The 27372-nt window shown below is 55.1% G+C and overlaps 1 protein-coding gene and 1 non-coding gene across 4 annotated transcripts; both read right to left on the bottom strand.

Moving 5' to 3' along the window:
* Positions 1-1585: 1585 nt before the first annotated feature.
* Positions 1586-27212, bottom strand: CACNA1F (calcium voltage-gated channel subunit alpha1 F). 3 transcript variants are annotated; one of them, XM_062184432.1, is made up of 48 exons: positions 27138-27212; positions 25591-25595; positions 25015-25120; positions 24678-24817; positions 24271-24413; positions 24037-24189; positions 23261-23457; positions 23046-23149; positions 22383-22573; positions 22059-22151; positions 21857-21950; positions 21662-21688; positions 21373-21533; positions 20315-20540; positions 17657-17864; positions 17443-17563; positions 17250-17331; positions 16052-16097; positions 15789-15840; positions 14694-14841; positions 14434-14563; positions 13925-13984; positions 13623-13729; positions 13447-13534; positions 12959-13066; positions 12807-12859; positions 11716-11862; positions 10713-10914; positions 10471-10629; positions 9538-9648; positions 9333-9416; positions 8619-8639; positions 8268-8396; positions 7551-7616; positions 7208-7299; positions 6602-6761; positions 6192-6319; positions 5814-5910; positions 5544-5646; positions 5344-5445; positions 5044-5174; positions 4710-4844; positions 3776-3945; positions 3114-3221; positions 2869-2996; positions 2643-2755; positions 2051-2248; positions 1586-1816 (listed from the first exon to the last, which is right to left on the bottom strand). In XM_062184432.1, the coding sequence occupies exons 1-48, from the start codon at positions 27210-27212 to the stop codon at positions 1586-1588; spliced, it is 5733 nt and encodes a 1910-aa protein (XP_062040416.1). The 3 variants fall into 3 exon arrangements, with proteins under 3 accessions (XP_062040416.1, XP_062040414.1, XP_062040415.1); XM_062184430.1 differs by having other exon boundaries at positions 25499-25748; positions 27188-27212; XM_062184431.1 differs by having other exon boundaries at positions 22416-22573; positions 25499-25748; positions 27188-27212.
* On the bottom strand, positions 18940-19056 carry LOC133753908 (small nucleolar RNA SNORA32). The gene has a single exon (XR_009865141.1). It is a non-coding gene; the product is annotated as a small nucleolar RNA SNORA32 (small nucleolar RNA).
* Positions 27213-27372: the final 160 nt, after the last annotated feature.

Here is a 27372-nt window from a genome sequence, read left to right as displayed (position 1 = left end):
ATCTGGCCCTCAGGTGGTTTCTCCTAGCCCATCCCTTCAGCCCCCATGCCCTATACATGACTTGCTGTCTCCACTATACGTCAGCTCAAACACTTCAAGCCTTTGCTTCAAGGTCCAGTGTGCGTCTATGTTCTGAGCCCTAGTATCTGTAATTCTTTTTTTTTTTTGACAGGCAGAGTGGACAGTGAGAGAGAGACAGAGAGAAAGGTCTTCCTTTGCCGTTGGTTCACCCTCCAATGGCCACCACGGCCAGCGCGCTGCGGCCGGCGCACCCCGCTGATCCGATGGCAGGAGCCAGGTGCTTCTCCTGGTCTCCCATGGGGTGCAGGGCCCAAGCACTTGGGCCATCCTCCACTGCGCTCCCAGGCCATAGCAGAGAGCTAGCCTGGAAGAGGGGCAACCGGGACAGAATCCGGTGCCCTGACCGGGACTAGAACCCGTTGTTCCGGCGCTGCTAGGCGGAGGATTAACCTGTTGAGCCACGGCGCCGGAGTATCTGTAATTCTTGCTTCCTCTAAATTTCAGTCCTGGCTTGATTGATTGATAGAACGAACTCATAGAAATGAGAAACTCCTGCTCTGAGTGCTGGCTGGAGATCCTACTTCACACAGGGCTCAGTGGTGGCCCCACCCCATACCACTCCCAGTACTGCCTCCCGTTCCTTCGGAGATGGACTGAGACTCCCAGTCTGGCTCAGCCATGTCACATGTCTAAGCCAGCTTGGTGTGCCCTGACGAAGACCCAGGGTGGCACCTGACCCGTCGGAACGCCTGAGAAGCTTTCAGTGAATGAATGAGTCCCCAGAGGTGAGGCAAGAAGCAGACCTGGGGTCTGTGTGGGAGGAGAGCGCGTTACCCTCAGATGGTCTCAGGAAAGCTAGGCTGGGAGAGCTGAGTGGGAGTTCTGCCCTTTGCTGTCACCCGTACGCCTTCTACCAATGGGTTCTGGTTTTCTCTTTCTGAGGCAGAAGGTGGGAGGTGGGAGACGGCAACCGGTGATCTGAATTTAGCCTCCCTGAAATTCCTGCTGCCAGCAGAGGACCCCTGTGCCCGAGACACATCACACAGCAGGCTGACTCCAATCTCTAGGCAGGACCGTGCTTTGGGGTCCCTTTGGGGACCTGGCTGCTGGCCCCTTGTGGCATCTCTGTCTCCCTTCCTCATCCATGTATCCCCACATCCTCTCTCTCCTCTTTCCACCGTCTCTGTCCAGCATCCTCCCCTCCCCCACCACCTTCACTCTCTCCAGCTTTTTTTGGCTGCTGTCTCTTTCTCCTCCTCTCCTCCTCCTCCTCCCTCCTTTCCTGACGCTGAATAATCAGGCCTGGTTGTCCTGGTTTCTGGAAATATTCCTGTGTGGGCAGTGGTTCAGGGCTGGAATAGAGGATGGATGGATGGAAGGATGGATAGAAGGATGGATGGAAGGATGAGGGCTGATGGACAGCCCAAAGTCCCCAGTACAAAGGCACCGAACACCGGGCTGTGATCCATGCCTGTGTCCCTCTGAGGTGAGCAAGCAGAAGGTTTATTGAGCAGTGTGTGTGTGTGTGTGGGGTGGTGGTGGTGGTGGTAGTGGTGGTGGGATTTCAGAGGGCATGGATGCAGGCCATTTCATCCCCCAGGTCTTCATCATCCAAGCGGGACAGGATGGACTCCTCATCGCTGTAGAGTGAGCTGCTCCCCTGTGCCAGCAGGTCACTGGCAGCACTGTCCATTTCATCCAGAGTCAGGCGACACGCATCCGCAATCTCCTGCTTGGCCAGGGCCACAAAGCGCGGGTCTCGGGCAAAGAGGCCCAGGCCTTCAGAAATGAGCACCTGGAGACACAGGGCGGGGGGAGGGTCAGGGTTGACTGAGAGCAGTGTGTGCAGAGGGGTCGGGGTCGGGGGAACAGTGGTACACACATCACGCTGAGAAGAGGACGTAGAGCCGAGGGATGCCTATGCGTACCACACGGAGCCTGGGAACCTCATTTCCCTCCTCCCGCAGCTCCCTTTCCACCTCTTTCTCTTCTCCCCCATCCCTCTTGCCTATGCCCCCTCTGGACTCACAGCTTCCACCAGGCTGTCGGCACTGCCTCTCTTGCCATGGCCAGGGTTCGAGTGGGTTCCAGGTACATGCAGGCAAGTGAAGGTGCGCAGTGGCCGGCTGGATTTGCCCAGGTATCCCTCCCCTGCTGCCCCCTCCTCCACCAGCAGCAGTGGGGCATACAGGAGCCGACCCCGCTGAGGAGGGGTGGCCCAGGAGCCCTGTAAACATCAGAGGGTGACGGATGCAAGGGTGGGCTTGGGAGGGTCCAGAACTCAGCCCTGTGAGTCCTGTCGCTTTCCTCCAGCAAGCAACTGGAGCCAAACCAAATGGGTGCAAATGAGATAGGAACGTATGCAAGTGTTGTCTGTGCAGTGGCAGCTCTGCCATCTGCTAGCCCTGTGATCTTGGGTAAACCTCTGTGAGCCTCCATTTCCTCATCTGTAAAGTGGACGATAAGAAAAGTACCCATCTCACTGGTACAGTGAGTGAGGATTTTGCATCCCTTCACATGCGTCCTGTTCTTCGGAAGGGCCTGTCACGTAGCTTGTTGCCTATGTTCAGCAGAGGCCACCTCCACCTCTTCAGACCTCATCACCTCCTCCGCTGCCTCACCTGCGCCCTGCTGGGCCCCGAGTTCCGCCCGCGATGATAGGTGCCAGGGATGGGTAAATCTTCACAGCTACCCTGGCGTTGCAGACACTGAATGGTGAAGGAGGGCTTCCGAGCTGAGGGTGGGGGGAAGGGGGCGCCAGGGCAAAGACCAAGGTTAGTTCCTGTCCATGACTCTCTGTCCTGCTGGCCCTCCGGGGAGCCCCTTAGGGCCCATCCCTGCTCTCACCTGCAGGCGTGGGGGGCAGCAGACGGCGACGTGGTGCATGGTGCCCGTTCACATATCGCTGGGGTCTCTGAGGTGGTGAAAGGAGAGGGTGCGGGGGCGTCCCCGTCTGCTCATCCACGAAGGAGAGCCTGTGCAGGAAGGAGGGCAGAGAGGAGTGAGGCCTGGGCCGGGGAGGTGTGGCCCCCATAGGCCCGTCCTCCTGCCCAGGGCTCCTGGGCCCATCCTACATGGTATGACCGGTGTACTGGTCGGCGGCTTCTTCTTGCTCATCCTGCTTGTCTTGCCTGCTAGTTCCCTGGAACTGAGGACTCCCTTCTTCTGGGATGGTGAACATGAGCACCCCAGAGTCTCTCCTGGGGAAAAGGAGGCACGTTAGGCAGACCAGATACCCCTGGAGGTGGCCCTGGGTCCCGGGGTCCTCCTCATTCCATGCCCTATCCCCTAGAGAAATGTGGAGACTTATGGTTTGTTTGTTTGTTTACTTATTTATTTATTTTTAACTGAGGAAAATCCACATAACATAAACTAACCATCGATCTTTCTTAGGTGAACATGGGCTTTCTTTTCATAGATGTTTGTCTCATTAGAAGTACCCAAGGTTTAAAAAAAAATCAAAGTACATGCACCATCACCTCTCTTTTACAGTGAGGAACTTGAGGATCATAAAAACCAAGTTCACTCAGCAAATGAGAGCGCCAGGATTTGAACTAAACCCGTTGACTTCCACATTTCGCACTGAGCTTCTGCAATGCTGCTCTCATCAGCATCTGTTCCCACCAAATTTCAAAACACCTTCATCCTTCCCAGGTTTCCACTTGAAGGCCTCTGAAATGACCCCCCCCTTCTCCCTCTGGGTCCTGCAGCACAGCCTCAGCGCCCCCTACCATGAAAAGGCACTTGAACATACCTGTGACTGTGGGATCCAGCCTGGGACTCACTGGGCTGTCTGGTGTTGGGAGCCCCGCCATCATCATCACTGGGCCCAAGGGTGAGTGAATCTGGAGGTCTGTCCCCAGTAGGTAGAGATACAGAAATCCTGGATCCCCGGCGAGATGGGGGCTGGGAGTCCACCGGGGCCTGTGGAATGTCACAAGATGGAGTGTAGCAACCATGTGACAGCTGCATCACTTGGTCATTTCATTTCGTCTGTCTCTCCCACTAGTCCATGAACTCTCCAGGGTCTGCATCTGGGCCTTGCCCTCCAACAGCCAGATAAATAGGCACCAGACAAATATTTCTCTGTTGCAGAGATGGTTTCTTCCCAGAGGCAGGGTCAAAGTCACTCAAGACTCAGGCAATATTTTACAATCAAGAGTTCTTGGGGTTGAATGTTTAAGGAGATGGGTATGTTTACCCTGACTGCACATTACACACGGATACATCTATTGAAATATTACATGGGACCACTTAAACATGAGCACATCTGTTTAAAAACGTCAACATGTATAAATCTGTTAAAATAGGGGCTGGCGCTGTGGCGTAGCAGGTTAAGCCACTGCCTACAATGCTGGCATCCTATATGGGTACTGGTTCGATTCCTGGCTGTTCCACTTCTGATTCAGCTCTCTGCTAATATGCCTGGGAAGGCAGCGCAAGATGGTCCAAGTGCTTATAGCCCTTGCCACCCACATGGGACACCCAGATGAAGCTCCAGGCTCCTGGCTTAGGCCTGGACCAGCTCTGGGCATGGCGGCCATTTGGAGAGTGAACCAATGTATCAAAAAATTTCCCAATCCCGTACCCTGTAACTCTGCCTTTCAAATAAATAAATGAATCTTGAAAACATTTTTACAAATAAATGCAAAAGAATTTCTTGGGGCGTGAACACTAGTGGAACTCACTTTGTGTGTTTCTGGGTCTTTCTCAGGTTCCTCCTCCTCTTCAGCCTGCCCCTCTTCCTCCTCCTCCTCCTCTGTGTCACAGGTGAGGGCCTGCCGGATCTCAGGACCCAGGTCCTGCAGGCTCCTCAGACCGGCCTGCGGGGATGGAAAAGGAGGCCAGGGGGCCTCAACTTCCCTTCCAGGGCCTTGTGTCCCACCCGGGAGTGCAGTAAGAGCCCCTCAACCGCCCCGAGCCTCCGTGTTTCCGCAGTTGGGATGTGGGTTCCTGGAGATGGGATAGAGCCCAGCCTCTGCATAGTGCTTCCACTCCCGCACCAGGCCCTTCCCTGCACACCTGGAGGACAGAGGAGGTGCTTGAGGGGGCCTCGGCCCCTAGTAGCCCTTTTTCTTTCCTGCGCCGGAATTTGCGGAAATAGTCCTGGATCAGGAATGTGGCATAGAATTTTCCCACGGTGACCTCCTCCTCTGAGGTCAAGGGCGAGAAGAAGGCAAGGCTATTACAGGGGGTATTGGCCCTGTCCCTGGTCCCCACCTTCCTACTCAGCAGCACGGACTTACCCCCTGCCCCGGCCCCGGCCAGTGCTGGCTTTGGGATGGGGGCCATGGCTGGACATTCAGGGTGGGGATAGCTCACCATCCGGAGGGGGCAGGACTTCATCCAGCAGTTTCTGCTTTATCCTCTTCCAGATCTTCTTGATGACCATCCGCAGCTCCTGGTTGGCTTGCTCCAGGTTCCCTGCATTGGAGGATAATGTGGAGGGAGTGGGGCATGACACAATAGGAAGAAGCACCCTCCCTAGGGACCCTCTGACTCCCGCCCCCTCCCCCCCAGACCTTCTGTCTTGATCTTCAGGGATGTCCGGACCAGGGCAAAGAGAGTGGCATTGAATGTCACTGTCCCATCTGCGTTGAGGGGCACATTCATTGCCACAAGTCTCTGCAAACACCAGACAAGAAACTTATGCTGAGAAAATGCTGGGTATGTAGGCTCAGGTGTCTGGGGAGCAGAAATCTTCGAGGATCTGACCAAGCATCTTCCATGCCCCCCCCCACCCAGAGCAGCTCCCTGGCCACCCGTGCCCCGTGGTGGGCAGGGGCACGCACCTTGCAGGCCACTCGGTGTGGGCACAGCTTCCCGAATCCCAGCGGGGGCTGGATGCGTCTGAGCAGGGCAACCACATCCAGGTGCTTGATTCGGCCCCTGGGGCAGTTGGGAAGGGACCGCTGGATTGGTAACGCTTCCTCTAGTCCTTTCTTAAAGCCCTAGCAGCTCACTGTTCCTCCCCACCCCAACACCCCAAGACCTGCTGGGGAAGCACCAGAGGGCAGTTGGAGAGAGCAGAGGACAGGGTTAGTGGAAACCCTGGGGCATCTATTGACTGGGCAGTGGGAGGCTTAGGTTAGAGGTTCTAGGGCTGGGGGACCATCTGGCTCAGTGCATTTCCCCCCTTAGCAATGCAGGTCAGGGGTTAGAGGGCATACTTGGCCCCAGGGTCGTATTCAGACCAGATCCTCTTGAATTCATCAAGGTGATGGGGGCCCAGGATGGACCAGTCTCTGGTTAGATAATCAAAGTTGTCCATGATCACAGCCACAAAGAGATTTATGATCTGCAGGCCAGTGAGCAGGGAGGTTAGGCGAAGGGCAGAGCAGGGTCACAGCGGGTGGGATGGGGTGGGGTGGGGGTGGGGATTGATGGAAGGCTGTGGTGAGCTCATAGGGTCATTGGCTTAGGAGTCCTGTGTTTAGCTTCTTGTCAGACCAGCCCTCTGAGCACACTGGAGATCTGGGCTGCCCACCTCATTTGACCGCCCCCCCCCGCCCCTGCCCCCTGAACCTCTCAGAGTTATCCCCCATGGCGGTGGTGGTGATTGTGGGGAAACGGTCCTCACCAGGAAGGCACAGAGCATGAAGAAGCTGATAAAATAAGCGATGGCAAAATTGCTCCCGCAGGTAAACTCCTCGCCAGGGCCGAAGTCGGATTCAGGGTCGCATCGACTCCCAGGAAGGCTGGCAAGCATGATCTCCTGCCATGCCTCCCCAGTGGCACACCTGTGAAGACACACACACATACACACACACACAGGGCTGGCATCCTGGAGGAGAGGCTGTGAAGTCACGGCCAGTGGGGTTGCAGGGGAATGGGATGTGTGGAGGGGGAGTGAGCAGAAGGCCCACTTTCACCAGGGGCACAGCTGGCATGTTAACATTTTGACAGCGAGTGTGACCACGTTGATGCCAGCCATGTCCATGTCCGACAGGTGGACCATGGAGAGCTGGGCGCGGAGGGGGGGGGGTACAACTGAAAGCTAGAACAAGAATGGCTAAGGCTAGAATATTCTACTAGGCTCTTTGACTCCCAGCCAGGAAAGGTCTTGGGCTATCTGGAGCCCCATGATTTCTGTAGCTTGGGCAGTCTGGGGCCCAGAGAGGCAGTGTGGGCACCATGCACATGTGAGGGACTTAGGGGGCAGGGCAGAGCAGGGGGGAGATGTCACCTGAACAGAAGCAGCACGGCCTGCGGGAAGGTCTGGAAGTTGTTGTTCCGATTGATCTGGGTGCCATCCTGAAGAGCCACCTTGCCAAACATCTATGGGCACACAAGGACTGTGTCGAGGGAGGTGAACCTATGCCTCTGCGTGTCACCACCCACTTCATACCTCCTAATGCCTAAAGTGTGCTCACAGCCCTGACAAGCTTGCCCCGCTGATCCCATTTCACAGATGTGCAGACTGCCCCAGGGTCAGCCAACTCTCTCTGCCTCCTCTTTGGGGCTATCCCTACCCAATCAACCTCCCAGCAGAGGGTGCCTGGGGGATGCTCCCTAGGGACCCCACTTACCTGCATGCCGATGACGGCATAGATGAAGAATATCATAGCGATGAGAAGAGCCACATAGGGTAAGGCCTATGGGGGTTGGGGGAGGGGGGGATAGATGCTCAGGTCCACGCAGAGGGTTCCAAGCTCCCCCTGGCCCAGGCCTGCTGGCGGATAGAGTCCATCTCCAAGGTGTCCAGGACTACCAGTGCCTCCCAAATGTGGACAGAAGTATGGGGCAGGCATTGTGCTGTGGTGGGTTAAGCTGCTGTCTGCAACACCAGCATTGCATATGAGAGCTGGTTCCAGTCCCCACTGTTCTGCTTCTGAGCCAGCTCCCTGCTAATGCGCCTGGGAATGCAGCAGAAGATGGCCCAAGTCCCTGAGCCCCTGCCACCCACGTGGGAGACCAGGATGGAGTTCCTGGCTCCAGGCTTTGGCCTGGCCCAGCTGCAGCTGTTGAGGCTGTTTGGGGGAGTGAACCATGGATGAAAAGATCTCCTGCTCTCTCTGTCTCCCCACCTTCCGTAACTCTGCTTTTCAAATGAATAAATAAATAAACCTTAAAAAGAATAGAGTAAGGTGAGTGGAGCCAGAGGAATTGAGAGCTCAGAAAAGGGAGAAAACTGGAGATATTGGGAATGGCTTAGGCATGCTGAGAGATGTCATTTTGGGGGTTGATACAGGGGCAAGTGAGAGATGTTGCAGCCGGGGCATCAGAGGCGAGGGGTAGCAGTTCACCTGGAAGGACTTGATGAACGTCCAGAGCAACGTGCGAATCCCTTCACCCTTGCTGAGAAGCTTCACCAGCCGCATGACTCGGAAGAGCCGAAAGAAGGTGATGGAAATGCGGGAGCTGTCCTCGGAGCTCTGGGGTTGGGGGTGCAGTGGGCATGCTCAGATCACATCTGCCCCAGCCACCTCCCTGTCTCCTGCCTTGGCTCTCCCGGTCCCCAGATCCCTCAGAACTCAGGCCCCAGGGTGCTTTGGGAGCATTTCTAAGGACTCTTGGGGAAGGAAGGAGGGAGGAGGGAAGGAGGAAATGGGGGAGGGATGGCGGGAGCCTATAGTCCCTGTTGTGAAGGGAGCTACCTCACCAAGGTGGCCACCATTCTGGAAGGAGACATGGCAAAGGCAGAGATGATGGACGATATGATGGGAACAAAGTCCCAGATGAACAAGAGTAGACATGATGGAGCATATAGAGAGGATGACAGCAGGGCCATCATGCAGAGGATGATGGGAAAGGGTGTGGGTAATGGATTCAGATGGTTGTGCCAAAAGTGGATAATGGCAGTGCGAGGGGGAGGAGAGGGTAAAGGAGAGGGGGGAGAGACATTGGAGCCAGCAGAGGAAATAAAAATGGAGCCAGTGGTGTCACGGAGATGACGGAGATGATGGAGCCGATGGAGGACCCAATGGAGAAGCCGGGCATGGAGATGTGTTGGAGACAATGCAGTTGTTGGAGGAAGTGGAGCCAATGAAGCAGTCAGAAGAGATGATGGAGCCAAAGCAGGAGTCAGTTGAAGTGATGGAACCCATGGAAGGGGAGGTAGAGGTAATGGAGGAGATAAAAGATAATGGGAGAGGCATTTTAGGAGACTGTGTAGCCGGTGGAGAGGTTGCACAATGCAATAAGGGGGACTTTGGCTGAGCCCAGCTGGAACTCAGAAGGGGCAGAGCTAGAATGAGGAGTGCTAAGTGTCCCGGAGTGAGGAGGATCGAAGGGACACCGCTCACTCATGTGAAAGAGAGCCCTGGGGGCGGAGGGAAGGGGAATGGGCTTGTGGACAGGCCAGTCCTTACGTTGACTTCAGTGACGGCAATGTCCACCACGCTGCCCACCACAATAAGAGCGTCAAATGTGTTCCAGGCATCAGTAAAATAATGCTGCAGGCAAGAGGAAAGCAGTGCTCTGTGTTTTCCAAGCCAGCAGTCCCAGGGTGGAGGGCAATGGGCTCTGCTCCTAAGAAGTTCACCCAAAGGAGGTGCGCCTAGGGCTGGGGGTCACCTTGGGTTTGAAGGCGATGATTTTGAGCACCATCTCAATAGTGAAGAGGCCAGTGAAGACCATGTTGAGGATGTCCATGGCGTAGTTAAAGGGAGCGGTCTGCTCATAGTGCTGGGGGAACAAATCAAGGAGGGACAGAGCCTCAGGCAGAGCCCCCCCACCCCAACCAAATAGTCCTGGGCCCAGGCTGCATTGAGCCAGGAGCCATGGTAGTACCATGGTTTGGCCAAATCATTGTCTGCTTCTCATAACAGGGTCAGAAAGCCTACTTTTATCATCCCCAGCTTTTCTTGTAACCAGGATAAGTCATTTCTGGCTAACAAGACATACACATCAGCCTGCTGTTGGCTGGCAGTTTCAGTGAAAAGCATTTTACTTTCTAATAGAAGACTTAAATGAAGACAGAGACCTGTGGTGCAACTCTCCCTTCTTTTTCCTGCCTTGAATGTGATTTTGATGTCTGGAGCTGCAGCAACCATGTTGTGATCATGAAGCTACAGCCCATGAAAATGAAAGCAAACTTGCTAAAGATGGTAAAGCAAAAAGATAGACAGAGTCTGGGTCTCTGATGAGCAATGAGCAAAAAGTCCACCTCTGCATTTCTCATCATATGGACCAATTGTTATATTTCTTTGACATTAAGATGCACATCTTTTTACACTTTAGAATCTCTGAAATTCAGACACATTTGATAAACAATCGCAAGTTACAATGGTTACTAGGCTATTTTTTCATATTCTTACATGTCTGAAATCAGGATGCAATTGATAATCACTGGCCCTAGATTGAAAGAAATGTGACAAATGGCTCAATAAGTCTCTGTCAGCTGGGGGATTTGTTACTTACAGCCTAAAGCAATCCTAACACTTCCCAAGGGATTGTGTGGAGAGAACAGGGGCAGGTGTCTCAGGGGTCAGGGAGGGGAGCACAGACCTGCATGGCTAGGGCAACGGTGTTGAGCAGGATGAGCAGGAACATGAGGTACTCGAAGGCAGCCGAGTTCACAGTGGCCCACACGCGGTACTGATGAGGGTTCTTGGGTATGTAGCGGCGGAGTGGTTGGGCCTTGAGGGCATACTCCACACACTGGCGCTGCATACAGGCACAGGGCATGAGTGAGCAGCGGGATCCCAAGGCCAGGGGGGCAGCGATTGGGGGCTGGGGTCAGAGGTCACCTGGTTCTTGTCCAGCTCACAGTTTTGGTACTCCTGCTCGCCCTGGGCTCGGAAGGTGATGATGACGAAGCCTACGAAGATGTTCATCATGAAGAACGCGATGATGATGATGTAGACAATGAAGAACACGGAGATCTCCACGTGGTAATTATAGATGGGACCCTCATCTTCTGCGTGCGCGTCAATGGCCTTGTATAGCAGCCTGTGGGAGGCAGTGCGGGAGTAGAGGTGGAGGTGGCCCGCTCAGACATGCCCCTAGACCACTAATCGTAGACACCTGGGAATCTCCTGCCTGGCACCCTGAAGGTGCCTAAATCCTCTGAGCTAGCCACCCGAGACCTCCAGAGACACACCAAGGAATCCCTCGCCACCACAACCTCAGAGACTCCTAAGTCTCCTGTCCCAGATCTCCAGAGACCCACAGACCCCCCTATAGCCCTCTAGAGACTCCCCAGCCAGGCCCTCAAAGACCCCCATGCCCCCTATGTTCCCACATACCTCCCAATCCCCTTCTCCAGCCACCTGGAGCTCGTGTGCAGCTCTCTGGAACTCTCCCACAAGCCCCTAAAGATCTCTCAATCCCGTGCCCTATCGATTAGAATCCCCTGCTCCATCCCCACAGACACCTCCAACCAGTACCCCAAAGACCCACGCGGCTCTCTAGAAACTCCTGAATCCTCTACTGTCTCTTCAGAGACTCTCTGCCAGTCCCTCCCACCCCGCCCCGCCCTGGACCTCCACAGACTGCCATCTAAATCCCACCCAACTCTCAGATAGTTCTACTCAACTCCTGGACATCACTCACATCCCCAGAGAACCCCAGCCAGCTTTTGGGAGATGCCATCAGAACTCTAATATGCGCACCAGACCCCAGAACACCCGGTCCTGTCTTGTGAGGTCTTTACCACCCGTCCACAATGGGGCCACACCCATCTAGTACCTAGAGAGCCCAACCACTGCCCAATGCCCTGGCAACCCCCCCCCAGGGGGCCCTGCCCCTCACGCAGGCCAGCCTTCGAAGGTGGAGACAGTGAACAAGGCCATCATGGCTGAAAGGACATTGTCAAAGTTGAAGTCACTGTTGACCCAGAGCCGCTCCCGAACCAGGGGCCGTGACACGTCTCCGTCAGGGTAGACCAAGAAGGAGCCCCTGCAGGGGGGGTGCAGACAGGCTTAGCAGGTGAAGAGGGATGGGAGCTGTGCCAAAGGGGCTGGCAGCTTCAGGAGGCAGAGTGGGTGGAGCTAGACAGCTTGGGTTGAAATCCTGTTCTTTCCTAGCCCAGCTGGGTGACCTTTGACATTGAACCTGATGGTGCTCCCATGTTCCCTATCTAGGAAACAAGGGTGATAACAGAACCTATTTCCTGGCTTGTCATAAGGATTAAATAAGTCAAGAAATGAGACTAGTGGCTGGCCCAGCGTTGGCACCGAATTATCGCCACCACCACCGCAGTCGCCACCATCATCATCACCATCACCACCAGCCAGGGAGAAGGGCCGCTGATGTTCATAGCAGCCAACATTTATTAGCACTAACCCTACAGCAGGCCCCGCGCTGGCCTTTCCACGTGGTGATTTTACACTGTAGAGGACCCTTTGTATGTAGGGAGTCACAAACCCCCTGCAAGAGCCATGTGCGACAGGCAGGCTTTTCTCCCCACCCTTCAGATGAGCAAAATGAGCCTCAGCAAGGCTCAGAAACGTAGCCAAGTCTCCTGAAGCGGAGCTGGCCCAGGGAGTGGCGGATTCTGCAGACCCAGCTTGTAAGCACTAGCCGCTAGCCTGTGTGGGAAGCTCTGCATGAAGTCCACTTGAGGTGGGCTCGGGAATTGCTGGGGGGGGGGCTGGGGGTGGACTGTGGAGAGGGGTTTTGGGGGTAGGAATGAGGAGCTTCTAAGGGCTTAGTGAACCCTGAGAGCCCCTGCAGTACTCTCGGGGAAGTTCTAGGGGATGTATCTGGTGGCCTTGGCGGGGGGGGGGCGGTTCTGGAAGTCTTGGGGGGCAGCTCTAGGGGTTTCACGTGCAGTGTAGGGGCCTCGAGAGCCTTTGGGAGGGCTTCTGGGTTCTGAGGTGGGTGGGGTCTCAGGCACTCACTTGCATTCTTTGGGGGTGTGTTTGGCCTCATCAGTGCAACTGTAGAATTTCCCCTGTAAGGAGTACATCAGTCAAGAAGGTTCCCCGCCCCGCCTCTGAGTCATAGGCCTTGACCCCTGCCTGCCCCCCCTCGCCCACAGTATTACTCCCACCTTGAAGAGCTGCACGCCGATGCAGGCGAACATGAACTGCAGGAGCGTGGTGACAATCATGATGTTCCCAATGGTCCGGATGGCCACGAACACACACTGCACCACGTGCTGCAGGCACCCATGCATACAGCTCGTGGACACCAGTGCAGGCCACAGTGCCCAATGGGCATGGGGGTTTTGGTGATGGACACAGCTCAGGGACTTGGGTTGAAGGGCTTGTGGTTGTGGGTCAGGGGACGTGCGGTCAAGAGGGCAGTGAGATAGGCCAGGAATGTGGGTGCACCAAGCAGGCATAACTGCTTGCCAGGCACGGGCATGTGGGTGTGTGCCAGGGACCTGCATCCCAGAAGGGCGGCCGCTGGTAAGGAATGGTGTGGTGCCTTGTAGGGGGCATGGCCAGGGGTGAGGCCCAGGCTGCAGGCCACGCCCTGATGCAGACGGTCAGTTTGCTCAGGGATCCCTGTGGGTTTGGACGAGGTGAGGTTTACCTTCAGTCCTTTGGCCCTGTTGATGGCTCGGAGGGGCCGCAGCACTCGCAGGACTCGGAGAATCTTCACCACCGAGATGGCGCTGGAACTGAAGAAGGGCCAGGCCTCAGACCTTGACCTGGGCCTGGCCTTGACTCTGGGACAGGTGTGTGTGTGTGTGTGTGTATGTCACTCACTGGATGCCAAAGGAGATGAGGGACACGCTGACCACCAGCAGATCCAACAGATTGAACCAGCTACGGCAGAAGGAGCCACGATGCAGGAAGGCCCCAAACACGGTCATCTGGGGAACAGGACAGCAGGCTGGAGCACCCAGGCCTGGGCATGCTCAGGGGGAGGATGGGGTGGCGACAGGAGAGGCAGGCAGCGGAGTGCAGGGGAAGCAGGGGCAGAGGCTGGCTGGGGCCACGGGGAGGGGGAGGAAGTGGGCTTTGAGGGTGGGCGTGGAGTGTGCTGGTTAACCGAACCTGTTAGTTACCTTTAGTAGGATCTCCACAGTGAAAATGGAGGTGAAGGCGTAATCGAAGTACCCCAGAATCTGGGTGGTGAGAAAGGGGAGGAGCCACTGAGAATGACTAAGGGGATGCTAGGTGTGGACCTGCTCATGTGTGCACCTCTCTATGTGAGTTTTGCGCGCTCTCTCCCTCTCCCCTCGCCTCTCCCTCCCTCTCCACCACCATCACCACCACCACCACCACCACCACCATTATCATCATCATCAAAGACTTTTCCATAAGCCCAAAGCTTCGGCCATCAGAAAGCTCAGGGCTCACGTTTGGACTCCTCTACCCCTAACCCAGCTATCTGGGTGCCCTCAGACTGTTGAGCCTCTCTGAGCACAGCTTCTCCCCCAGTCTAACTCTTGTTCTCCCTGATGCTTCCCAGGTGTGCTGCACACGCAGAAGGGGCTGGCCCCAAGACTGATGCTCTCCCCGCCCAGCAGGCTGCCCCCCGGGGGGAGTCCCCCTAGCCCAAGCAGAGGCTCACGTGGTTGCGGAAGGAGTGCGCTCGGATGGGGTCCTCGGCAGCCAGGGACACGCTGCTTAGGATGATAAACACCAGGATCAGGTTGGTGAAGATGTGGTGGTGGATGAGGGTGTGGCAGGCCTTCCTCAGCCTATGCAGCAGAGGGGGCATGGTTAGGGAGGATATGGGCCTGGTCAGAACCCCGGCGCCCAGGGTGAGCCCCAGGGCATTCCACCTGCCACCAGGCCATGTGCCCAGCCCCTGCCACTCCCAGCACTCACGGGTTGGTCTGGCTGAGACAGAAGAAGGCACTGCCCTCGGGGATGGGTACCACCTTCTCCTTGGGTACAACTTCCTGCAGGAGTTCCACACGCCCTGCACCTCCTTCCTCTTCTTCCTCTTCCTCCTCTTCTTCCTCCTCTTCCATGCCTGGCACCAGAAAAAGAGCAAAGGAGACAATTAATTGAGAAAACTGATGGGAAGCACCTGGACTAATGCTTGTCACACGGCAAATGGTTCCCATCTCCCTGCTAGAACGTCAGCACCGTAGGGAGGGGATTTTAGTCTGGTTGGTTCTTTGCTGTGCCCCCAGCATCTAGAACAGTGCCTGGGACACAGCAGGAGCTCTGTAAACGTGTGTGTGTGTGTGTGTTTAAGATTTATTTTTTTAACTTCAAAGTCAGAGCTACAGAGAGGCAGAGAAAGAGAGAGAGAGAGAGAGAGAGAGAGAGAGAGAGAGAGAGAGAGAGAGGTCTTCCATCCGCTAGTTCACTCCCCAGGTGGCCCCAATGGACGGAGCTGCACCAATCCGAAGCCAGGAGCCAGGAGCTTTCTCACACCAGTGCAGGGGCCCAAGGACTTGGGCCATCTTGCACTGCTTTCCCAGGCCATAGCAGAGAGCTGGATGGGAAATGGAGCAGCCGGGACTCGAACCAGCGCTCATATGTGATGCCGGAACTGCAGGCAGTGGCTTTACCTGCTATGCCACAGTGCCGGCCCCTATAAATGTGTATTTGAATGGATGTTGTAGGTGGGGATTTCAAAAATGGAATTAAAAGATAAGTATAACTTGGTACAAAAGATTTTGAGATCCATGCATTTTTTTTTCCATAATATGTTTTTCCCCTACAAACTTTTGGCAGTCCCCTTGTAAATACACACTATTGAATAATAAAGCCTCGGAGAACTTCTGCAGTAGAATGAAATGTCTGTTTTGCTTCTTTAACACCCATGGCCCCCAGTGTCGCTGGCCACGCACGAAGCCCGTTATTTTCACGGTGACCCTGGAAAAGCCCATGCCCCAGAGAGAAGGGTCTCAGCGGTCAGAAGCTGTCCCCGAGGTCCCACACCTCCTGCAACTGGCCCTGCCCACTTGCCTGCTCCTTCACTCTTTGCGCCCTCCTCTTCCTCCTTCTCCCCACCAGGCACCTGGGGACAGGAAGCCGGGGGTCATTGATGGCAGAGGAGACACCAGGAGATGGATGCAGGAGAGGCATGGGAGGGATGCTATGCTGGGGGCGGGGGGAGATGAACAGGCAGGAGGATGAGGGTTAAAGCCACGTGCATGCGCACACATGCACACACACACAGGTTTTGGTGGCGGGGGGAGGTGTCGACAGTTCCCAGGCTTCTAACTCACCAACACCCCGTTCTCCTGTGGGAGGTTGCTCTCACTGCTCTTCTCCCTGTGTGAGGAAACAGACGGTGATCACTGCAGGTGGCAATGGACCGGCAAGGCTGACGGGATCCCTGCAGTCAGATCAGAAATTCCTTGGTTCCCATAGACCCTCCGTGCCTCAACCCTTGTCCCCACCCCCGGGTCTGTTTGTACAGTAGCCAGAGGGAGCCTATTACATTCTTTTCGGCACGTCTTTCCTCAGCTCACACCCCTTCTCCTTGTGACTCCTCCCACTCAGAAAAAAACCCAAGTCTTCCCCCTGGCCCAAGACATCCTCAATAGGATCCCTCTATCCCCCTGCCCCATTTGATCTCACTTCCTACCACTCTCCTCCTTTCTCACTCCATTCCAGTCTCCCTGGTGTTTTTAGACTATACTATGGACATTTCCACCTCAGGACCTTTGCACCTGCTGTTCTCTTATCTTGAATACTCTTCCTCCAGAGATTTGCATGGCTCACCCCCTCAGTTCACTCAGATCTCTGCTCAGATGTTACTTCCTCATTGAGACCTTTCTTTATCACCCTAATCAATAGGATTTCACTACATGCTATTAACATACATTGAAGTTCTATTATACATTCATTTGTTTGTGCTTTGCTTGCCTTCTCCAAGTAGAATGTCAGTTGCATGAAGGCAAGGATTCTGCTTGCCTCAACTCTTGCTATCTCCTCAGCATTTAGAATAGGGCCCAGCACAAAGTAGGTGCTCAATAAATGCATATGGGGGCCAGCACTGTGGTGCCAGCATCCCATATGGGCACTGGTTCTAGTTCTGGCTGCTCCACTTCTGATCCAGCTCTCTGCTATGGCCTGGGAAAGCAGTAGAAGATGGCCCAAGTCCTTGGGCCCCTGCACCCACATGGGAGACCTGGAGGAAGCTCCTGACTCCTTGAATCAGCAGATGGAAGACCTTTCTCTCTCTCTCTCTCTCTCTCTCTCTCTCTCTCTCTCTGCCTCTGTAACTCCTCTTTTCAAATAAATAAATAAATATTTAAAAAAATAAATGCATGTTAATTGAACGCGAATTGTCAGGGTGTATCTGGAGCTGAGGATTATCAGGGTGACCAGAGGCATCTCTGGTGGGGAGAGGTATCTGTGTGAGGTTCCCAGTAAGGGATGCCGGGGAGATTCTGTCTTGGGGGCAGAGCCAGACCTCACCTGCCCTTGTCCTTGGCAGTGCCTGCATCTCCACTGGCCAGGTTGTCCACAGCAATGGCAAGAAACACGTTCAGCAGGATGTCTGGAGTGAGCTTAGGCTGCCGAGGTCGGAGAAGCAGCCTGCCCGCAGCCTGCCTAGCTCCTCTAATCCACCCAGACCCCACCATCCTGCCCCTGACGGGTCCAAGGATACAGTTGCCACAGATGAAGAGGATAATGAAGTAGACGCACACCAGCATCCCTGGGAAGAAGGGGCCACCATAGGCCATAATGCCATCGTACATGACCACATTCCAGTCCTCGCCTGTTAGGATCTGGGGGTGGGAATCACTGTGAAGCTCTTGGGATCCCCTCCAATTCCAGGCCCCCTCCCAACCCACAAAACCCCGGGGGTGTCCAGGCCCCACCTGAAAGACAGTGAGGAGGGCCTGGGGGAAGGTGTCAAAGGTGCTTCGCTTAGTGTGAGTCTGGTCGAAGTTGAACTTGCCCCCAAACAGCTGCATGCCAAGCAGAGAGAAGATGATGATGAAGAGGAAGAGGAGAAGCAGCAAGGATGCGATGGATTTCATCGAATTGAGCAGGGATGCCACCAGGTTGCTCAGAGATGCCCAGTGTCTGCAGCAGAGATGGAAGAAGGCAGGGTTGGTGCTGCATCCACTGGAAAAGCCAGGAACCTCGGCAGGGCTCTGGCTCGGCACACACAGCAGCAGGCTGGGTTAAATTGGTCTTGGCATCAGGTTGGAAGTGATTTCAGAGTTGGGGTATAGAGAAAGAAGTTAAGGGGACAGGGGCCGGCGCTGTGGTGCAGCAGGTTAACGCCCTGGCCTGAAGTGCCGGCATCCCATATGGGCACTGGTTCTAGTCCTGGCTGCCCCACTTCTGATCCAGCTCTCTGCTATGGCCTGGGATAGCAGTAGAAGATGGCCCAAGTCCTTGGGCCCCTGCACCCACGTGGGAGACCTGGAGGAAGTTTCTGGTTTCTGGCTTTGGATCGTCGCAGCTCTGGCCATTGTGGCCACCTGGGCAGTGAACTAGCGGATGGAAGACCTCTCTGTCTCTTTCTCTCTCTCTCTTTCCCCCTCTCTTCTCTCTGTGTAACTCTTACTTTCAAATAAATGAATAAATCTTTTAAAAAAAGAAGTTAAGGGGACAATTGAGTTGGAGGTTAAGGTTGGTATAACAGGAGAGGAGATTAGGGTGGAGGTGCAAACGGAAGTTGGTGAAGCTAGAATTGGGTTTTAGGCTGGGACTGGGACTGGGCTTGGGGATAAGATTGTGCTAGAGTTTTGGGATAGAGGAATGGATGGGGATGAGCTCGAAGCAGGAGCAGGGAATGGGGTTGTTGTTGGAGATAGGGTAGCAGTTAGGAGTTAGGGATATGCGGGCTGTGTTTGGGGATGGAAGATGCTGTTATAGTCCCTGCTTACTAATGGGGATGGAACTGGGAGTTACGGATGGAGTGGAGGTGGGGTTGGGTTTAGGAATGAATCTTGGGATCATGCGCGGTTGGGGTTGGAGATGGGGTTAGGGATGATGTTATAGTTGGGGTTTGGGAAGGGGATGAGTATGGGGAGTTGACTTTGGAGGTGGGGTTGGGGATATTAGAGCAGGAGTTGAAGTTGAGAAAGAGGATGGAAATGGAGCAGACACTCTCCCCAAATGGATTTTAGAAAAACTTTTAAAAAAATACAGATGTTTCCATTAGGCTGAATAAGATAGCAGGTAGAAAATCCTAGCAGCAAAATGATTTATGGCCTTTGTCCACAGCAAATGAGAAACTGCATTCTAAAAGCCTTGGTAATGACTACCAAATGGATTTTTAAAAAAATATTTTATTTAGCCAGCGCTGCGGCTCACTAGGCTAATCCTCCGCCTGCGGCACCAGCACTCCGTGTTCTAGTCCTGGTTGGGGCACTGGTTCTGTCCCGGTTGCTCCTCTTCCAGTCCAGCTCTTTGCTGTGGCCTGGGAAGGCAGTGGAGGATGGCCCAAGTGCTTGGGCCCCTGCACCCTCATGGGAGACCTGGAGGAAGCACCTGGCTCCTGGCTTCGGATGGGCGCAGCGCGCTGGCCGTAGCGGCCATTTGGGGGGGGGTGAACCAACGGAAGGAAGACTTTTCTCTCTGTCTCTCTCTCTCTCACTGTCTAACTCTGCCTGTCCAAAAAAAAAAAAGATTTTATTTATTTGTAAGACAGAGTTACAGAGAGAGAGACAGAGACAGAGACAGAGACAGAGAGAGAGACAGAGAGACAGAGAGAGAGGTCTTTCATCTGCTCCCCAAATGGCCTCCATGACCGGAGCTGGGCTGGTCTGAAGCCAGGAGCCAGGAGTTTCCTCTGGGTCTCTCACATAGGTACAGGAGCCCAAGGACCTGGGCCATCTTCTACTGCTTTCTAAGGCCATAGCAGAGAGCTGGATTGGAAGTGGAGCAGCCAGGACTTGAACTGGTGCCCATATGGGATGCTAGCGCCTCAGGCGGAGGCTTAGCCCACAACACCACACCACTGACCCCATACCAAATGGATTTTAATATCCACGAAACCTTTGATTCCTGGTGTTTTCCTTGGGCCTGAAACAGTGGCCAGCATGCAGTAGGCACTCAATGGATATTCAATAAATGAATGGTGAGGGGCCAGCATCATGGCACAGAGGGTTAAGGCATCGCTTGCAATGCCGGCATCCCAGATGAGCACTGGTTCAATTCCCAGCTGCTGCAATTCAGATCCAGCTCCCTGCTAATGTGCCTGTGAAAGCAGCAACAGATGGCCCCAGTGCTTGGGTCCCTGCTACCCATGTGGGAGACCCGGATGGAATTCTGGGCTCCTGGCTTCAGCCTGGTCCAGACTCTACCATTATGGCCATTTGGGGGGTGAACCAGCAGATGGAAGATCTCTTGATCTCTCTCTCTCTCCCCCCACCCCTGGTCTCTCTCCTTGTATCTCTTCCTTTCAAGTCAATCAATCAATCTTTAAAAACCTGAATGGCGGCACAGATGAAGTTATCGCTGGAGTTGGGGTATAGCCGTTGGGGCTGTTTGGGGTCCCATTGTTCTCATCCCCCACGCACCTGGTGACCTTAAAGATCCTGAGGAGGCGCACGCATCGGAGCACAGAGATGCCCAGGGGCTGCATGGCGCCCACCTCCACCAAGGTGGTCTCGAGGATGCCCCCGCAGACCACGAAGCAGTCGAAGCGGTTGAAGAAGGAGGAGACGTAGACAGAGGGGCCCAGCCCGTACAACTTGAGAAGCATCTCCACAGTGAACAGGCAGAGCAACACTTTGTTGGCATACTCTGTGGGGAGAGGGGTGGGAGGGACATGCTGGCTAGTTGCCATGGTGCTGTGGGGGGGGTGGGTAAGGGACACAGGGTGCTTTGGGGTAGTGGGTAACAGGCCAGGGCCAGTCTGGAGGCAGGGATAGGGTTAGGGATGGGGTGGGGGTTAGAGTTACCTCTGTGAGACCAGGAAGATTCCAACTCAAGGACAGAGATAGTCGAAGGTTTAATTGGATTGGGACTGGTTTGGGGGGCAGGGTTCGAGGTGTGCCCAGTATTCAGGGTGAGATGGAGACCGTAATAAGTACCAGTCAGATTGTAAGCACTGGTAAGTGTCCACTATAAGCGGGCCATGCAATGTTCTAAGGGCTTTTCACTTTAACGCATTCACTCCTCCCAACCAAGTAAGTACTATTATTCTCATCATTTTGTACACAGGAAACAGGCACAGAGGTGTTAAGCTTGTCCTGACAGTGTGGTGTGAAGCACCTGGCTTCTGGCCCTGCCACTCTCTAGCTGAGTCCTGGGTTTGTCACTGCACCCTTCAGCGCCTTGGTGTTCAGTACTGTGCCTTAGTACTGAAGTTACATAAGGTTGTGGGGGAAAGCAGTTGATGAGCTTGTACATGACAAGTGTCAAGAACGGAGTCTGATGCACACAGCAAGCACTACCTAAGTGCAAGCTACAAGGCGAGATGAGGCAGGCTAAGGTTTCTGCACTTCTCTGGGTGGCAGAGCAGTGTCTGGGCTCCTGAGGCCCCCAAGGAGATCTTGGACTTGGGCTGGGAGGGCATGGAGGGCACGGAGGGCTGAGGAAAGGGATAGGGGGCTGGGGAAGAGGGCTGGCGCACCCTGCGTCTGGGTGAGCCACACGGGCTGCCCGTGGTGCTCTGAGGCGATGGTCAGCGTGTTGAGGAAGACAAGCAGCAGCACGGCCCAGTAGCAGGCGGTGGACTTCACAGCCCGCCGGCAGCGCGCCCGGAGGCCCCGGTTTACTCGTCGGAGGCGGCGGCTGGGGGAAAGGAGAACCCTCAGGCTGAGATCACCTACCTAGGTCCTGGGGGCGGGGGGGCCGCTGGGGAGGGGCATCCAGAGGCCACGGAGGGCTTGGAGGTGGGTGGGGGGTGTGTCTCAACTCACCAGACCTTGGTTTTCATGATCTTGTTTCTGGAAAAGAGGAGGATGGCAGGTGGGTGTCATAAGCCCCGCCCACCCGCTCCGCCCCGGAGTGGCTGGGACCAGAAGTCAGGGGTCTCTGGTCAAGGTTTGACACCAGTGTCAGGACTAGGCTCAGGGTCTGGGCTGGGTCAGGGATCAAGGGCTAGGGGCCCTCACAGGCAACGTGTACAACCGGCCAGAGCCCCCTCTTCCTCCTCCTCATCGCCCGCAGTCTCTGCCATCGAACCCGTGTCACTGGCTGGGAGACTGGCTAAAGGCAGAGTAGGGATAGAGATCAGGACCCGGCAGCCCCAAGGTCCTGCCTCTGCCTGCCCCTCCCGCCCCCCCCAACCCTGCCCCAGCCTGTCTGGGTCCCCACCATGGCTGCTGGTGGAGTGTGTGGAGCGAGTGGAGTGACTGAACCAGCGCAGACGTCCACGCCGCCGACTGGTCAGCTCAGCCAGCTGGGGCCCTGTGGAGTCACAGAAGACGGTTGCAGGGGACGGTTTGGGGGCAAGGATGGGCCTCGTCTAGAGTGGGGGGTGTTAATTGGTGTCTGAGGCTGGCTCTAGATTCTGCCCAGAGCCATGGCTGGGGGTGGGGCCAGGGGTTGCTGCAGGTTGGGGCTGGGTCTCAGGCCAATGGAATCCATGGGCCCAATGCGTGGAGTGGAAAGTGCATGGGCTGGATGGGGGTTGCCTGCGATGGCCAGCCCAGCCCTCTTCAGTCACAGAACCAGAGGCGCCGTCTGCCGAGGGGTCCTCAAGGTCCAGCTCCTCCGCCTGTGTGATCCAGTCCAGGTAGCCCCGTAGATCCTCCTCCATCTGCTGCTTCTCGCGAAGCTTCTGGAAGTCCCCCCGGGCTTTTGCTTTCTCCCTCTCCTTGGAGAACTCCCTGAGCGGAGAGGCGAGAGGGCTGGGTGGGAGAGCTGTCCCACTACCTTTCCATCACCCTGCCAGCCACACTAACCTCTGCTCCCTACATTGTTACTCAAGTAACACTTTTTTTGAGCAGTTCTGTCCTGACATCCTAACTTCTAACAGCAAGAGCTCCCACTTCTTATCTTTATCTTTCCTTTCTTTCCATAGTGCATGAAAATGTGGGTGCATACATCACACACACACATAATTTATTGTGCATGTTTCTATTGTCTGTTTGCTCCCATCGGGAAATAATATTCCAGAAGGCAAGGATTTTTTTTTGTCCCTTGTTCCATTCCTAAAAAGTCTTGCACACAGTTGATGCTCATGATTGAATGAATATAGGAGTATTTTGGGTGGGTTTTGAAGGATGCCTAGGAGTTTTCCAGACATACTAAAGGGAAACAGGGGTTGTTAGGGGTTGGGCAGTGGGCTAAGTCTCTCACCCACTCAGGACACCAAGCACAAGGTTGAGGACGAAGAAAGACCCAAAGATGACCAGGCTCACGAAGTACAGCCAGGGCAGCTCATACCCCATGGCGTCCTGCATCTGGGGAGTGAGCGTATGCATCCGTCAGAGTATGCCAACACTCACTCGTTCAGAGCTCAGTGAGGAAGGGCGGGCACAGCCTCGCAGCCGGGCACTCCCCGGCCACCTCACCCAGTAAAGCACATCGGTCCAGCCTTCCATAGTGATGCACTGGAACACTGTGAGCATGGCAAAGAAGAAGTTGTCGAAGTTGGTGATGCCACCGTTGGGCCCTGGCCAACGCCCTCGGCACTCGGTCTGGTTCAGCGTGCATGCGCGCCCTGAGCCAGAAGATGCACAGGGCGAGGGGTCCTCCTCCGCTTCCACATCTGTGAAGAGAGTGGAACTTGGGGCTTCAGGGGAATGCCCACCTGCAGACGCTCCCATCCTGGAGCTCCGCCCTCCTAGCCAGCTTGACTCAGGGTCCTGGATTTTTTCTAAGGCAAGGGCAAGTCCCTAGCTCCACTTTTTAAGGCTGAACGCTCTGAGGTCTGGATTCTGAACTACTGGGAAGCTGTGGGTCCCACCAACAGGGTTAGAGAGAGTGGGACTCGGAGTCTTGCGAAATTCGGGACCATTTGTTTCCTGCAAACAGAAGAGGCGGGGCTTGGCCTGTGATCTGGATGGGCGGTCACGGTCACGGGGGATGGCAGCCTTAAATGTCCGGCCAGAAGTTGGTCTGTGGGTGGAGTCTTGGGATAGGGGAGCATCTATTTGCTACGGGGGTTCTAAGTCCCGGATTTAGGGCGGAGTCTTGGATATACGGGTGGGGCTTGGTTATCGGGTGGAGGAGCCTGAGCCTAGGGGCAGAGTCTTGTGACTCCGAATGAGTTTCCTTGGGAACAGGATAGGGCCTAGGAGCCGGCAGAGGGGAAGTGTCCTGTCCCGGGACAGGTGGGCTGGCTGACCCGATCCCAGGAAGTAACACGTCTTGTGCATGCGTCCTAGGAAGAGCTCGAGGCCGATGATGGCGTAAATGATGATGACGAAGAGCACCAGCAGTGCGATGTGCAGCAGCGGCACCAGCGCCTTCATGATGGAATTGAGCACGATGTGCAGGCCTGCGGCCAGGGAAGGGTCGGTGACATAGGGCAGAGTCAGCTCAGCCCCCCCCCCCCAACCCCGAGGGGCTTGCCACTCACTCGGAACCCCAGACACCAGCCTCAGTGGCCGCAGCACGCGAAACGCCCGCAACGCCTTCACGTCGAAGCCCCCGGGCTTCCCCCCGGTGTGCGGGGCGTCCCCGGGCCGGCCAGGACCCTGCTCCAGCAGCACGCTGAACAGCCTGACCAGGAACACGGGAGGGACGGGGAGGGGGGCTCAGGCCGTGAGAACCCTCCACCCTCGTCCCTTCCCTTCCTCAACCAAGGACACGTCCCTGTAACTAGAAATGCAAAAAAAAAAAAAAACATTTAAAATTTAAATAGGCTAAGCTTCCTGGGGCCGGGGTTGTGGCACAGCAGCCGCCTGCGAGCGACTGTGGCCCCTTCCCTGAGTGAAGAATTCAGCGGGTGGGATGGCGAGTATGGTGCCCCCTTCAGCCGCGCACCCGACCACGACGATGATGAAATCCAGAAGGTTCCAGCCATTGCGGATGTAGGCGCTGGGGTGCAGCACCAGCCCGTAGGCCACGATCTTGAGCACGGTCTCCACAGTGAAAATCACCAGGAATACGTACTCCACTTGTTCCTGCGGGTGGAGCCAGGCGGGGAGGGGAGCTGGCAAGTTAGATGTGGGCGTGGCGGTGGGGGAGGGGGAAGCTAGCTAGAGGATGGGGCTGGGCAGAAGCGAGCCGTTTGGGTCTGTATGGGAGCCTTGAGATACGGCTTTATGGGGGCTCTATCTGGTTGGAGGGAGGGTGGGTTGGGGCTGGGAGGGGTGCTCACCAGGTTGTGGTTGGCAGTGTTGGAGTCATCTTCCGGGAAGGGGATGTAGACCCCCAGAGCCACGCAGTTGGCAAAGATGGTCAGCAGGATGAGGATGTCAAAGGGCCTCGCGTGGACACAGTCAAGGAGCCAGACGGAACAGCCTCGGAATCCCCACATGCTCTTGGGGCCCTCGCACCCTGATTCTGGCCCTTGACTCCAGGGTGGCAGATCCTGACTTCTCTACCCCTGCCCCCTACCCCACCCCCACCGTAGGCCTTGACTTTGACCCCAGTGGAAGCTTTAATCACCCTCAACTCTTGCTGTGATTTAGTCCTTGATCAAGGTGACCTTCGCCTTTCTGAACGCCCCCTCTAATCCAGTTCTTGATGGTTGACCCCTCATAACCTCAGCCCTCCTCCATTTCAGCCTTGACCCAGTCCTTGACTGTTGGTACCCTGATGATCCTTGCCCCTTGAGCCCCGCCCTTGGCCTGCCAGGATGCTTCCACTCCACGATGCTGATGCAAGACCGCCGCAGGGGATTGGCTAGGGTGAGGCAGAAGAGTGCGCGGGGTGACCTCTGGGCGCTGGCCACTGCCACTGTCTTGTGCTTGCTGTGCTGGGTCCTTCGCCTAGGGGTCTCCAGAGCCGAGGATCCGCTAATTTCATCCCCCACAGCTGGAGGCCCAGGGCACAGCCCCCATTCGGGACCAGGGCCTTCTCCATTGGCTGGATTGGGATCTGGGGTGCTGTCTGTGTGGAGAAACTGAGTTAGGGAGTAAACAAGGCGTGGGAACAAGCTGCTTCCTGCCCAATCCCATCCCATTGTTTGAAAGAAGGAGAGAAGAGCATGTAAAATTGGGGAAAGTTGGGAGTACCTGGATTAAGAATTGGGGAAGTAAAAGTGGTGTTGGGATTATGATTGTGGGTAGAGTAACAAACAGTTTACAGGGGATGAAGGGGAGATTCCTTTTCCAAGTGAAGTAGGGTCTGATGTCAGACTGCGGGCTAGACTTTAGATTGTCCTGGGGTGGGATTAAATTTCTAGCTGGAGGCAAATTTAAGGTGAAATTTGAGTGGTGACTTTTGGATTGGGCTGGGATTGGGTTTAAATATGGGGAGGAATGGAGTGTGGTTGGCTTTTGGTTGAGGGGCAAGACTGAGTCTTTTGAATGAATGGGGGTTAGAATCAGGATCAAGGTTAGGGCGGAAGTTGAGTTTTGAGTGGGGTTTTCAGCTAAGGCCGTCTCTAGTTCCCATGATCTAGTTTTAGCCTCTGCAGGACAGTAGGTTGGCTTGGTTAAGATAGCCAGCTCTGGAGAAAAATGTCTAAGTTTAAATCCTGACTCTACTAGTCGGTAGCTGTGGGCCAAATGAAATAATCTCGGTAAGTCTTAATTTCCTTATCTATATAATGAGGATGATAATAAGAGTACCAAGAGCACCTACATTATAGGCGTGGTGTGAGGATCAACCCAGGTCGGCATTCAGAAGAATGCCTGGCACGTAATATTATTCCCATTGTGCAGATGAGACAATTGAGGCCAAAAGGTCAGGTGACTTGGAAAAGTGGTTGAATTGGGAGTCAAACTCAGCCAGTCTGACTCTACAGCCCATTCAGCTTACTAACACCAAGTGCATGGTGTTTCTTTCACTCTCCCTCTCTCTAGTTTTATTATTTTTTTAAGGGTCTCTTTTGGGAAAGTCAGAGACTACACTCCCTAAGAGTATGGACATTCAGGGGTTGAGGTTGAGGTTAGGCGACTTTAGAGTTCTTGGTAAGATCTGTATCCAGGGTGGGATTTGGACTCTAACAGGGATTTGCCTTCCGGTTGGTTAACATTTGTGTTAGGATTCAATTGGAGGCTGGCTTTGGGGTTAGGGTTGGGGTGGGTGCTAGGATGGGGTCAGGGCCAGGATCGAGGGTTGGGTTTCATTTGGGAACTAAGGGAGTAGATGGGGAGAGGAGGCCTTGGGTGCAGTGTCTGGGCCAGGCTGACCATCAGGGCTCAGATGGCAAAGAGGCTGTGTTTGGGGCTAGCTGGGATGGGAATAGGGTGATGTGACTCTGCTCCCTTAGAGGCTCCCCCCAGCTGGGGTCTGGGTGGGCAGTGGGTAGGTGAGAGGGGCTGAGGGTGGAGCAGAGCCCAGGCTTGCTCCAAGGGTCTGCAGGGGTGCAAAGCTGCTCTCACCTTTCCCGCCTTCAGATTCCGACATCCTCCTTTGGAGATTGAAGAGCCATCTGCGCACAGCCCCCCTCTCTTCCCCCAGCTTTAGAGGGATTAAGGTCATAGGGCGGGGCCATAACAGTGTCAGAGGGGCGGGTGAGCAAGGGGTGCAAGTGGATGTTGGTGAGCCAGAGCTTGTCAACACAAAA

Source organism: Lepus europaeus, chromosome X, assembly GCF_033115175.1.
Source record: "Lepus europaeus isolate LE1 chromosome X, mLepTim1.pri, whole genome shotgun sequence".
Classification (NCBI taxonomy): domain Eukaryota; kingdom Metazoa; phylum Chordata; class Mammalia; order Lagomorpha; family Leporidae; genus Lepus; species Lepus europaeus.
Note: the sequence above shows the minus strand (reverse complement) of the source record. Positions and strands in the feature narration are given on the sequence as shown.